The 13,720-nt window shown below is 50.5% G+C and overlaps 1 protein-coding gene across 7 annotated transcripts in view; it reads left to right on the forward strand.

Annotated features, from left to right (window-relative positions):
• Positions 1 to 13,720, forward strand: part of ATP2B1 (ATPase plasma membrane Ca2+ transporting 1) — a 130,614-nt gene that overhangs the window by 52,841 nt on the left and 64,053 nt on the right. For all 7 annotated transcript variants that reach the window (XM_073327565.1, XM_073327569.1, XM_073327570.1 and 4 more), the window contains exon 2: positions 11,118 to 11,555. In XM_073327565.1, coding sequence (XP_073183666.1) covers positions 11,351 to 11,555 — 205 coding nt within the window. In that variant the 5' untranslated portion in view covers positions 11,118 to 11,350. The remainder of the gene's footprint in view (positions 1 to 11,117; positions 11,556 to 13,720) is intronic.

Here is a 13,720-nt window from a genome sequence, read left to right on the forward strand (position 1 = left end):
TCTAACTGGTGAAACTGACATTTGAAGGTCCATGAAGTGTTTGAGTAAACTGACCACCATGTGAGTGAGATCTGGCCCTGTCTGGGGTGGGGTGGGGGGTGGGGGATGTTTACTTTCAACTTGGCGTATTGCTCTTACTGAAAGGTTTTGTTAAATACACATGAAAAACATCTACCTGCATTCTAATTTTATGCTCAAATAGGTTAAATATGATTTCAGTGGTGAGGAATTACTTGTCAAGATATTTTAGCTAAAATTCCAATGGTATGTCATGAGGTTTGTCTCCAGTGTTTTGTGTTTTTTTGTTGTTGTTGTTGTTGCATATTCACTTACTTGCATCCTGTCTTGCAAAATATATGCTTATCCCCCATCTGCTTACTGTGGGGTTCTTGAACTGTCATCAAAACCTTTTAACACTGGTCATTGTCTAACCCGTTACTGGACTAGGTGGACCTCAGTTCTGATCCTGTAGGGCAATTCCTTTAATCCTGTTTTATGGAAGTAACACGTAGATTGTCCAAAACTGACCTCTCATTAAGTATCCAAAGTATGAGTCTTAATCGGATAGCTTCTTTTCATTAGAAAATAGCAGTTAGAGCTTTGCTTACACACACTTATATGAAAAATGTAGACTCCATCATGAAGGAAGGGGGGAGGCTTTACTTGTATTGAGTTATTTTAACGGGTCTAGCTGCCTGAGAAGCTGTAATTCTGTCTCAAGCACATGAATTTGAATGCAGCTTGTTCTCTAGTGACTGTCAGTATCTTGATGGTGATTTGAACTTGTGATTTAAGTTTGCCTTTTTGAGATGCTTATAGTAATAAAGCCTCCAGCTTTGGCCCTCAGAGGCTAATTACTAAACATAGAGACTGAACTACTAGCTGACCTATACTGATAGTCCCTCTAGGTAATTGCTGAAGGCCATGTAGGGAACTTCATGCTTCTAGTACCCTGTTGTATTCCTTTTTGTGAGTAAATAAATGAGTCAGTTTCTAGGGCTGTGAGACAAAGTTCCTGCTCTATCTTGGTGGGTCTTGCGCTTATTGGCAGATTTGCTCGCCTTGGAGCTTCACAGCAGCCCTCAGCTTGGCCGTTTTTCTGAATCCACAGTCCAGGTCGACTCCTCCTGTGTCTGACCAGGAGGTGGGAGGATTTGGGGGGAACCCAGGCCCGCCCTCTACTCCGGGTTCCAGCCCAGGGCCCTGTGGAATGCAGCTGTCTAGAGTGCCTCCTGGAACAACTGTGTGACAGCTACAACTCCCTGGGCTACTTCCCCATGGCCTCCTCCCAGCACCTTTCTTATCCTCACTATAGGACCTTCCTCCTGGTTTCTGATAATGTTTGTACACCTCAGTCCTCCAACAGTCCACGTTCTCACTCTCAGCTCCTCACATGCACACCACAAACTGAAGTGAGCTCCTTTTTAAAACCCAGGTGCCCTGATTAGCCTTCCTTAATTGATTCTAGCAGCTTCTTGATTGGCTACAGGTGTTCTAATCAGCCTGTCTTAATTGTCTCCAGAAGGTTCCTGATTGTTCTGGAACCTTCCCTGCTCCCTTACCCAGGGAAAGGGACCTCCTTTGCTTGCTGCTCAACTATCTGCTTTCTACTCTCTCCTAAAGCCCCCTGGCCTGGGCTTTTCTTACTTTTTGACCCTGCCTCAGTCCCCCACCTCCGCCGACCGGGCCAGACGTTTTTTCTTCGTTTTGTTTTTTTTGCTGTTTTTTGCTGCCGTTCGAGTGCTGGTCAGCTTCCAGCTTGCTGCCAGCCCCCCCACGGCTGCCCTCGGATGCTGCTACTGCTTTAGCTGAAACTCCCGAGGGGGGGGGAGGACTGTCAACCCGCTCCCCGGAGGAGGGGTGTGGAAGCCCCCAGACCCAGCCGTTTGCTGTTTTTGTGGACCCGTAATTAATCGACAGTTTATTTTTTTCTTCTTATCTGCTTGGCATTTCTGGAATGCTCCACAAAGCCCGGAAGAGAAGACAGCTGACAGACATTGCCCAGGGAAGCTACAAATCATTGTGGAGGGGGCCGTAAGATGGAGTAACTTTTGAACTGTACTCTCGTGTGGGGGGAGTTTGACTGACTGTGTCTTAACTGTGTGTGTGTGTAGGGGCACAGGGGGTGTGGCACGGAGCTGCCCCCCTATCCATCGGTGCCCCTCCAACACTACTACAACCGTCACGGCCCCCCCGCCGTCGGTCCCCGCTGGCAACTTGCCATCTGCCTCTGGATTCAGCTGCTTGCTATGAATTCCGCCATCCGGACCAGACACAACAGCTGACCAAACAAGACTCTTTGGACAAACGAGCGTGGGTCCACATCATTCTCCCCCCCCCCCCCCCGGGACTGCCCACCCCACAGTTTGCCCCTACTACCTGACCCCAACTCCTGTGTCCTCCCCCTGTCCAGTCCGACCCATTTAGCCCCCCTGCCTGCAGCCCAGCAGGGAGAAATGGTTAATCTGCCCCCCCCCCCCCCCCTTCTGGTGCCTCCCTGTCTCTCCCTGCTCACAATGGCAGGGAATGAGAGAGGTGAGGCCCTTCTAACAACCTCAGCTGCCCCTCCCCCACCTTACCCCCCTGCCCAAGCCCCCCCCGCATTGCTGCCAAAACACTTGCCACCACCCCCACTGGGGCATCGGTAGCGCGCCCCCCCCCCCCCGCTTGCCGCCTCGTCATCTCGCCCACCCACCGCCTCCGCTACCATCAATAGTGTCCGGGGTCCCTTTCCCACCATGACCAGGAAGCACGGCGTCCGTTGCCTCCTGGTGCCCGCCTCGCCCCACTTGGAGACATACGTGCAGGTGTTGGCGAGGGTGGTAGGACCCACGCCTATTGTGGCAGCCTCCAAAATGTACGGGAAGGTTGTCTTTTTCTTAGCATCGGAGGCCGCCGCCCAGAAGGCGGTGGAGAAGGGCCTGGCGGAGGGGGGCGGGGGCGGTGTTTGTTCCCCTGGAACCGCTAGAGGTCCTGGGCGTCCGCCTAGTCCGGACCTCCGTCCGTCCTTTTTTGCCCAATGCCGCCCTGTTACCCCCTCTCTTTACCCTGGGGAAACCCGTTTCTGTCATCAGCCCTCTCCCGTTAGGCTGCAAGGACCCCACCCTCTGTCACGTCCTTTCGTTCCGCCAGCAAGTGCAGCTTCTACGGCCAGCGGCAGTATGTGACGGAGAGGCACTTGAGGGGTCCTTCTTAGTCCCATACCAGGGAGCCTGCTATCAGGTCTACTGTTCCACAGGAGAGGCCCGGTGCTACCTCTGCTGATCAGTGGGGCATGTCCGAAGAGACTGCCCTTTGGCCCGGTGGGGAGGGGCACCCGAGACCCGGCAGGACATCGGCTCCATCATTGCCGACGCCCCTGGCCACCCGGCACCTGAAACCACCTCTCCTCCTGCTCGATCCACTGCTGCTCCCGCCCGGGCACAAGAGACACCTCCCCTACAATGCCCAGACGAGCGAGGGAGCCCCGCCCTTGCTGTTAACAATCCAGCAGAGCCTATGGAGGAGGGTGCAGCAAAGATATTACCGGGCATAGGAGAGGGCCTGCCCCAAGGAGAACCCTCCCCCCCATGCTGCCTCATCGTTTCCCCCCTGAGCCCCTGAACCATCGCCTCTGCCCCCCTGACACGACCCCTGCTAACCAACCCCCAGACGATGCTATGGAAGGCTGGACCCTAGTCCAGGGAAAGCGAGGCAAGCAGAAGGCTCGCGCTCCGCTGCACCCATCCGATGCAGAGGCCCCCCAGAAGACCAGGAAGGGGGGCACTGACACTGAGCCTTCCGCTATGCCCACGAGTGAGATCCATCCGCCGGTGTTGGGAGGGGAAGATAAAATAGCACTGGAAGGTAGGATCTCCCCTCCATGGGAGACCTTCCCCTCCAAGACCCCTGAGGAAGCTCCTTCTGCCCGAACCTCCCGCGAACCCCGAAGCGACCGTCGTAGCGGGCGCCAGAGGGGAGACCCCCCCCGAGGTAGCAGAAGACGACCTCTCCTCCATGAGTGAGGAGATCGAGGCCCTAGGTTTGATCCCGGTCACCCAGGGAGAGGATGACCTACTGCCGGCTGGCCTTGATCTGGGCAACCTCACCCCAGTCCCCTTTCCCCATGCTCCCTCCCCCTAACCGCCTTCCCGGGCGGGCACCCTACAGAAGGTAGTCCACCTGATGCCGTGGCTGCCAAATCCACCACAGAGCCTGCGCCTAGCATCACTGGGAGCCCCCTCCCCACACCCTTAACCCTCGAATCTGTTCAGGAGGCGCCACCTCTTAGCTGCTTGCCTCCCGAAGTCCAGAGCCTTGCCTCTGCCCCCGCCACCACTCCTGTCCCTGCCCAGTCCACCTCCTCCTGCAATGCTATTGCCGCCACTGGGGTTATTTCTTTCCCTTTTTTGTGGTTCCCCCCCCAAGGGGCAGCCTTTGCATTTTCCTGCCACGACCCATTAGGAGCTGCAATTTTTCCCTCCGCCGTCCCCTTCTACCCCAAGGCTTGAGATGGGCCTAATAACTTTAGCCTGTCAGACACCCCGTCGGTGGTCTGCATCCTGCCTGCCCGCCTCAGCGGACGACGAGGCTGCACCAAGAGCCCCACCAGGGAATAACAGGCAAATCGCAACCCCCCTTCCCCCATGAGCAGCAAAAAGCGCAGCGGGAGTTTTTAGAAGACATTCGTGGCTCCCGCAATAGGGTACAGCTAGCTCTCCAGCTATGGGGGTCTTTGATCAAATCCTCCGGGCCACAAGGGCCCTTATAAAGGAGGGTAGAGGGAAAGGAAGGCACAGTGCCGCGGCCTACGGGTGGGCCCGCAGCTTCTGTGATGATTTAATCATTTACGGGATGGGTCACGGATTGTTGCGCGACCCACCGGGGGCCGCGAACACCCCCGCCAACAAGGAACCCCCACCCCCCCAGCCCTCCGCATGATGCCTCTCATTACTGCAACTTTGAACACCAGGGGCTGTAGGATGGCTCTCCGCAGGTCCCAGGTGCTCTCTTACCTTCGGGAAGGAGGGTACTCTGTGGTTTTCCTGCAGGACACCCATATGGATCCGACCGCAGAGGACAGCTGGTGGCTGGAGTGGGGGGACGGTGTCTACTTTAGCCACTTCACGATTCGACAAGCTGGAGTGGGGACCCTGTTTTCCCCCAGCCTACGGCCCGAGGTGCTAGGGGTTACTGAGGCCGTGCCGGGCCACCTGCTGCATCTCCGAGTCCGTGTGGGGGGGCTCGTGGTCAACCTCGTTAACATCTATGCCCCGACAATGAGCCTGAAGCGGCCACAATTCTATCAGCGGGTGTCTGACTTCCTTGGCACCCTAGATTCTCATGAGTGCCTAGTCCTGGGAGGGGACTTTATAACACCACCCTAGAGGAGCAGGACCGCTCGGGGGCCAAGCTGAGCCCAGCCGCTGTGAACATTCTCTGAGAAATAGTCGAACATCACACCCTAGTGGACGTCTGGCGTGACCACCACCCAGATGACACTTCCACGTTCACCTTTGTCCGGGTGGAGGCCCATCGGTCACACCACTCTCGGTTGGACCGTATTTATTTATCCTGTTTCCATCTTTCACAAGCCCACTCCTCCAACATTCGGCCGGCCCCATTTTCTGACCATCATCTAGCCACCATAATAGCCTCTCTCCGTGCAGAGAGGCCGGGGCCGGCCTATTGGCATTTTAATTACAGCCTGTTGGAAGATGAGGGCTTCGTGACGTCCTTCCGGGAGTTTTGGCTAGCCTGGTGAGAGCAGCGGCCTGCCTTTTCCTCGGCGCGGCGATGGTGGGATCTAGGGAGGGTGCGCGCCAAGCTCTTCTGCTGTGACTACACCTGGGGCACAAGCTGACGGAGAAATGCAGCGATAGAGCAGTTGGAACGGGAGGTCTTAGAGATGGAGAGGCGTCTGGCCACCAGCCCCGTGTACCCGTTCCTCTGCGGAGCGTGCCGGGAGAAGCGGGAGGAGCTCCGGGCCCTCGAGGACCATCGGGCCCGAGGTGCCTTTGTTCGATCCCGCATCTGCCTCCTTCGGGAGATGGATCGCGGCTCCCATTTCTTCTATGTCCTAGAGAAAACGAGGGGGGCCAAGAAACACGTCACCTGCCTTCTAGCAGAAGACGGCACCCCCTTCACGGATCCAGTGGAGATGTGTGGGAGGGCCTGTGACTTCTACACAAGCCTTTTCTCCCCGGATCCGATCAATCCTGCCGCTTGCAGGGTGCTCTGGGAGGAACTCCCCACGGTCAGCGTGGGCGACCGAGACCAGCTAGAGCTGCCTCTCACCCTGGCCGGGTTCTCGGAAGCCCTCCGTCGCATGCCCACCAATAAATCTCCGGGCACGGGCAGGCTGACCGTGGAGTTCTACCGCGCATTCTGGGACATCCTTGGCCCAGACCTAGCCACTGTCTGGGCCGAGTCTTTGCAGGGCAGGGTCCTCCCTCTTTCGTGCAGGCGAGCGGTGCTCGTGTTGTTGCCGAAGAAGGTGGACCTCTGCGATTTACGAAACTGGCGTCCCGTCTCGCACCTTAGCACGGACTACAAAATCGTAGCGATAGCAATCTCGCTGCGGCCAGGGTCCGTGACGGTGGACGTGATCCACCCAGACCAGACCTACGCTGTCCCGGGCCGCAGCATTTTTGACGACCTATTTCTAGTCTGATATCTTTTGGAACTCGGGCGTAGAGACGGTCTGTTGTTCACCCTCCTGTCTCTTGATCAGGAGAAGGCATTCGATAGAGTGGACCATGGGTACCTCCTGGGCACTCTGCAGGCGTTTGGATTCGGACCTCAGTTTGTTAGTTTTCTCCGGGTGCTGTATGCTTCCGCGGAGTGTCTGGTTAGGCTCAACTGGACCCTGACCGAACCGGTCAGCTTCGGGTGAGGAGTACGGCAGAGGTGCCCCTTCTCGGGCCAGCTGTACGCTCTGGCGATCGAGCCCTTCCTCTGCCTCCTCCGCAGGAGGTTGACAGGGTTGGTGCTGCGGGAGTCAGAGCTGTGACTGGTCCTGTCATCGTACGCCGATGACGTGGTCCTCGTGGTTCAGGACCCGGGCGACTTGGCGCGGGTGGAGGCTTGCCAGCCCATCTATTCGGCAGCCTCCTCCGCCCGAGTCAACTGGGTCAAGAGATCTGGCTTGGCGGTGGGGGACTGGCAGCAGGTAAGCTCCCTCCCACCCGTGCTTCAGACCATCCGGTGGAGTGCTGGTCCGCTGCTCTATTCGGCATTTACCTTTCTGCCACGCAGCCTTCTCCACCGGAGAACTGGCAAAATTTAGAAGGCGGGGTGATAGAGCGGCTCCGGAAATGGACGAGGCTACTCCGATGTCTCTCCCTCCGAGGGAGAGCACTGGTGCTTAACCAACTAGTCCTGTCCACGTTCTGGTACCGGCTCAACACCCTGGTCCCGGCCCCGGGTTTCCTGACCAACCTCCGGACATCGATTCTAGAGTTCTTTTGGTCAGGAATGCACTGGGCCCCTGTTGGGGTTCTTCATCTACCCCGGAAAGAAGGAGGGCAGGGCCTGAAGCGTCTGCGCACTCAGGTCCGTGTCTTCCGTCTCCAGGCCCTGCAGAGGCTCTTTTATAGTGCAGGTAGTTCGACGTGGAGCATATTGGCGCACGCCTTCCTGCACCGCTTCCAAGGGCTCCGATAAGACTGGCAGTTCTTTTATCTCTGTCCAAGAGGTTTTCCGCGAGACCTCTCCGGGCTGCCGGTCTTCTACCAGGACCTCCTCTGGACCTGGAAACTGTTTCTAACGACCAGGTCCGTGGCGGCCACCGTGCGAGCAGATCTCCTCGCGGAGCCCCTACTACACAACCCCCAGCTCCGTGTGCAGGTGGCGGAGTCCCGCTGGGTGCGCCAGAGTTTGGTCCTGGCAGAAGTCACGAGAGTCGGAGACTTCCTGGACCACGACTGGGGAGACTGGCTGGATCCCCTGACGCTCACTCGGTGCATGCTGCTCTCCGGACCTCATACCTCCCAGCGCGTACTTCAGGAGGTGAAGGCCACCTTGATGCCCGCTGCTCGGGCTTATCTCAACCGAGCCCTGCGCGAGGGCGCACTCTGCCCACCCTCTACCCCAGGCCCGCCGGACCCTTCAATTGGGCCCCTACCCCGTAGATCCCAACAAACCGCTCACCCTTTCACTGCGAGCCGGCTGCATGAACTGCAGCTGGTCAGCTTTCAAGTCGCGCCACGGAAATATTTATACACACTCATGATTCACACCCTTCACGCCCACACCCTGGTGTCCCGCCCCGATACAAAGTGGCGGGACCTCCCGCCACCTTTGGAGGGTGAGCAACCCCGGTGGGCCAGCCTGTATTCCACCTTGGTCCCGAGGCCCGTTGGGGACATTAGTTGGCGGCTCCTTCACGGAGCTGTGAGCACGGGTGTGTTTTTGACGCGGTTCACCCCTATCCCGGATACTTGCCCTTTTTGCAACGTGAGGGAAACTCTGGCACACGTATATTTAGAGTGTGCCAGGCTGCAGCCCTTTTTCCGGCTCCTCATGAATATTTTATTACGCTTTTGGCTACACTTTTCCCCTCACCTTTTTATCTACACACTCCCCATCTGTGGCCCCACAAGATCACAAGATCTCCTGGTTAACCTCCTCCTAGGCCTAGCTAAAACAGCCATTTATAAAACCAGAGATGGGAGGTTGGCTAATGAAGCGTCCTGTGATTGTAGGGCCGTTTTCCGATCCTCAGTACATTCATGTATCTGGGCGGAGTTCCTCTGGGCGGCGTCCACCGACTCCCTTGACGCCTTCGATGGGTGCTGTCCGAGGTTCTCTGCTCGGTGACCCCGTCCGGTTCCCTCCGTCTGACCCTTTGATTGAGGGGAAGAGTGAGAGACCCCAGCCGTTGCCGCTATGGATACCATTGTTACTGTCACCTAGGAGGGGTCCTATCACACGTGGTGTACGTCCCCCTTACCCCCAAACCGGCCACCCCGCAGCCGTGCCCATCTTGTCGGGCACTTTCAGGAGAGGAATAATCAGTGACACTGGGCGTGGCACTAGGTAACTCGAGGGGGTGGAAGACCATGAGTGTCGAGGAAGCCCCCTGCTCTAGGCCACTAGGTAACTCAGGAGGGTGGAAGACTACAAGTGTCGAGGAAGCCCCCCCCGCTCTGGGCCCAGGCTAGCCCGAACACTTCTCCCTCCTGAAGGCTGCTATGTTATACCTTCTGTTTGCTTTTGTTTTGTTGCATAGTTTTGCTTTATTTTTTTTATTTTTTTTTTTGGTGATTCTTTGTAAGTGTTACCCAAGTAAAATTCTTTTCTGCTTCAAAAAAAAAAAAAATTAAATTACTCTCCTGTAGTCATCTGGCCCGACCTTGGCACAGCTGTCAGTCTGGTACTTTTTGTTACCATTGTGTACTATTCTTAGTTCTCATCTCCAGCAGTTTTAAAATATCACTTAGCTTAGCTGCAAGTAGGCTGAAATTTACATTGATTCTAACACAATCTTGCATTGAAATGATTGAAAGACTTCTTTTCTATTTCAGAAGAAAATATTCTCATTTAACACTGTGCTGTACATGTGACTCCACATGGCAGAAACAGCCAACTTTGCCTTTCTGTTCTTTAGTGTTCACCGGCAGTAAAACCATATCTCACCCTTAGAAGCAAGTTTTGGGAATTAAAACACTTGAGAAAGGTAGGATACAAACTAGGCCGAATAGCTGGACCTAAGATGCCATCCTGAGAATAGGAGTGACCTGGGTTTTTTGCTCTTGGATTGTGACCTTGGGCAAATCACATTGCAGTGGAGAAACTGAGGCAAAGGGATAATGATGGTTGTTTGCTTGTTTTTTGAAAAGCACTCTGAGTTGGATAAAAAGTGTAATGTAAGAGTACACTATTTTTATCATTCCATTATTTATTGTAATTATAGTACTGAACATTTTAAAGCAGGCTCAGAGGGCTTATTCAGATCTGGTTTCTTAAAATGCAGTTTGTTTCAGGTCTGAGATCTAGTTGAAGTTCACCTTTTTCTGGGTACCTGGAACAAAGGCCATATCAGAGGTTTAATTATCTTAATACTGTCCCTTAAGTCTAGATGTTTACTTTTCAGTTGCAGTATCTTTGCATCAAAGGAAGTAACAACTTGTGTAAATACCTGAGACTTTAAAAAAAAAAATGGTGGGGAGGAAGCTATATTCAATGCACTGTGAGCGAGCAAGCAAGCAGACTATTTTGGATCAAGTGAATGTATAAACTGGCCTGCTCAGAGAAAGCGCTTTATGGTATCCCCCAGAAAACATAGGTTTGTAACCAAAACCTACTCTCCGGGTGAACTAGAGCTAAGATCCTTCAGAGGCTGGTGGCTTGAGAGTTGTCCGAATAGTGATACAGTATTACCTGAGCACTGAAGGGATCAAACTTCACAAGGATGTCCAGTGGAGGTGAAGGCCAGGTTATCTGACTAGTTGTGGAAGGAAGAAGCCTCGTTAAGTCTTAGGCTTCCTCTGAGAAGTCTACTAAGCGCTCGATTCCAGGACCTGAGCAAGTTTTTACACACTCCCATTACTGTGTTAAGAGTGAGGTATCTTTCATGAATGCAAACATATGGGTACTGTGGAAACTTTTTTTGATGCTTCTGTAGCTGTTGGTTTTTTATTAGAGTACCATCCAGAGGCCACAGTAAGATGGAACTCAGTATTGCTGGGTACTGTGTGTATATATAGAAAGAGGCAAGCCCAGCTCTGAGGAGTTTACTAACATAAGAAACAATTGGGTGTAACAAATGGAGGGAGTGCAAGAAGGATTGAGGGTAGTGGGTACCAAGAATGTGTAAACCAGGAAAGGTTATGTAGTCTTTGTGACTATTTCACAGATCTGAACGGTTCTTGCTTATGTCTTGAGTCTCTAATCTCTTTGACCAGATGACTGGCTATTACAGTTAACAATTTATTGTAGGCATCAAGGTAGACATGGGTCTTAGGGATTAAAAGGACACAGGTGAAGCTTTATACATCTAAATACTGCATCAGTGTAACTTACACTTTTTGCTATTTTGATGTAACTTTGCTTAACTAAATAAGATCTTCCAATATAGTGTTTAAGAGGCTTGAAAATACAGCTATAAATAATGGCTTTAATATTTTTTTCCCTAGATTGTACACCTCATATGACTAACTTGAAGAAAAGGAACTCACCATGGGACGACATTCAAGATTCCTCTCTGGAAAGGGTTACTGATGTCACACTCTTCTATTTGGGTGATGTGTATCTACTCATCTGACTGTCTTCATATCTAAAGGTCTTATTTTACTTTTGCAAGTACCTCAAGTCAAAATTTTTGTTCCTTTCTGGAAACTGTTTCCTCATACTAAGGACTGCATACATCATGGGTGATATGGCTAACAACTCAGTTGCATACAGTGGTGTAAAAAATTCTGTAAAAGAATCTAATCATGGAGATTTTGGAATCTCACTTGAAGAGCTCCGTGCCCTTATGGAACTGCGATCTACAGATGCAGTGCATAAAATCCAAGAATGTTATGGAGATGTCTATGCTATCTGTACAAGATTGAAAACTTCACCAAATGAAGGTAAGTGTATTGTGGTAGCATGTGTCCAGAATATCTTTATTTAAATTAGATCAGTTATTTTGACTCTGAATGTGGTTATAAATAATTAAATAGAATGCTAGCTTGTGCTTACTGTTGTAAGAATAGAATTATGATCATCTATCATGGTAGTGAATAGCAAGGTTTGTTAACTAGACCAACTTTTGTAACTGATATAAAATTACACAGTCACATATTTCAAGATTTCAGAAACAATGTCCTGATTCTCAGTTACACAAATCTGTTCCTTAGCACTGAAATAAACTTTGCCAAATTTATCTCTAATTGCATTTTGAGAACCTTCAAACTTGTTTCTAGCTTGTATGGTAAGTTATGGATCATAAACAACCCATGTGAACCCTGTTTCATAAACTAGTGGTGATTATGCTGGAAAAGAACTCCAGGGTTGGCCTGTATATGTTCGAAAGCTGTGCTTACCATCTAAGTTGATGTATTGCTACCCAGCTACACTCTGGCAATATAAGCTCATCTGTTCTCCAAGATGAAGGAGGGGTAATGTTTTAATGCATGGACCTCTTCTATTGCAGTGTAAACAATGAATGTTTTCAGTTGAATTTTACATTTTTGAAAAAAATTGTGTATTAAAACCCTTGGAAATTGAAGGATCTGAAACACAGCATTTATTAGTTTGTCTTCATAGTTTGAAATAAGAGCTTAACAGAGTATCTTGTCTAAATGAGGGAATTATGACTGTAAATTGTTCTGGTTTTTACATTTTCTTTTCTTGTCTAATTCGTTGTTGTTGAATCCTGATGAGAAGCCCATTTGCTTTTCAGGCAAAATGGAGTAATCTCGTCAGGATTGACTTGACCTGCTCTAAGTTTGAAGACAACTGTTTTCCAGCATATTTACATGTTGTAAATAGAATTGTCAGAAACTTTTATATTTAACAGTATTTCAGATCTGTTCACTGCAAATTGCTTGCTCACCAGTGTGAAAGTGATAAAGCACCATGAAAAACTTAATGGATGAATGTTGCAACTTTATAAAACAGACAAATGAGGCTTACCATAAAATTGCATATCTCTGAGCTACTTTTGTCCATCAGTTTTTTTTGCTGATTTGTATATTCTACAAAACCATCATTGACTATATCATTCAGTACTCTAATAAAGTATCCTGAATTACAAATATGACTAGAGGTGCTGAGAGGAAAATGCTGGCTTTTCTTTAAAGCTGAGAGAGTGACTGCATGTTGATACAAAAAACCTCCTGCTATTCTTGTATTTCAGTCTGCCATAGTCCACACATCTGTCACTTATGCAACTTCATATTAGCAGTCATTTTATTGTTACCAGTTTAAGAATCCGTGTAAGTTTTGTTACTCTGACTAATCAGCAGCCCCACATAGTAACCCAGGAATATTGGAACAAGAACATCAGATGTTTTGGTGTTGAACGTCAGGGGGTGGATGTTTCCTACTCTTCTCCTGTGCTAGCAGAGGACTGGAATATTCCAAGCCAGAGTGCAACATGAGTAGTAGACCAAACAGGAGATAAACTTGAGGATGTACAGAGGATGAAACTCTGTAGGTGAGGACGAGAACAGCTATAAATATCTTAGACAATATACCATTTAGCATGAGTAAGAGCACATGCAGTGGAGACAAAGTTGTGTAGACCACTGCAACAGATGAAAAGATCACTCGATATAATTTGTGTTTTAAATTCAGATACTGGTGAAAAGTTGTTGTACAACCATTTATTTGTTCCATGAAAGGAACGGTAGCATTGTAGAAATAGAAACTTGAATGGTAATAAAAATTGTGCCTTAAACAAGATACATTTATCACAGTGTGCAAGAAGTACCTTAATGACTAATTCCAATTTTCATTATTTTTTGTGATCGGAGTAAACCTTTAATAAAGGGTAGGGATATCATAAACACAACCATGGCTGGTAGGGCAAACTTAACAAGTTTGAAACTAGTTGTCAGGAGTTGCTTGTCTGGCACAAGATTGGGATTTACCATGTGTGCCCAAACAGGCTGTTCAAGCACCAGTTCACTACCTGGTTCTTTTAGTGAACTGATCTCTTTGACCTCCACCTGGATCTACTGTTTTATCTTGCTTTCCCCATTGGGGAATTCTTTGTCACTCCACTGGCAATGAAGTGAAACTTATTAGT

This window comes from Lepidochelys kempii, chromosome 1 (assembly GCF_965140265.1).
Source record: "Lepidochelys kempii isolate rLepKem1 chromosome 1, rLepKem1.hap2, whole genome shotgun sequence".
Taxonomy (NCBI): Eukaryota; Metazoa; Chordata; order Testudines; family Cheloniidae; genus Lepidochelys; species Lepidochelys kempii.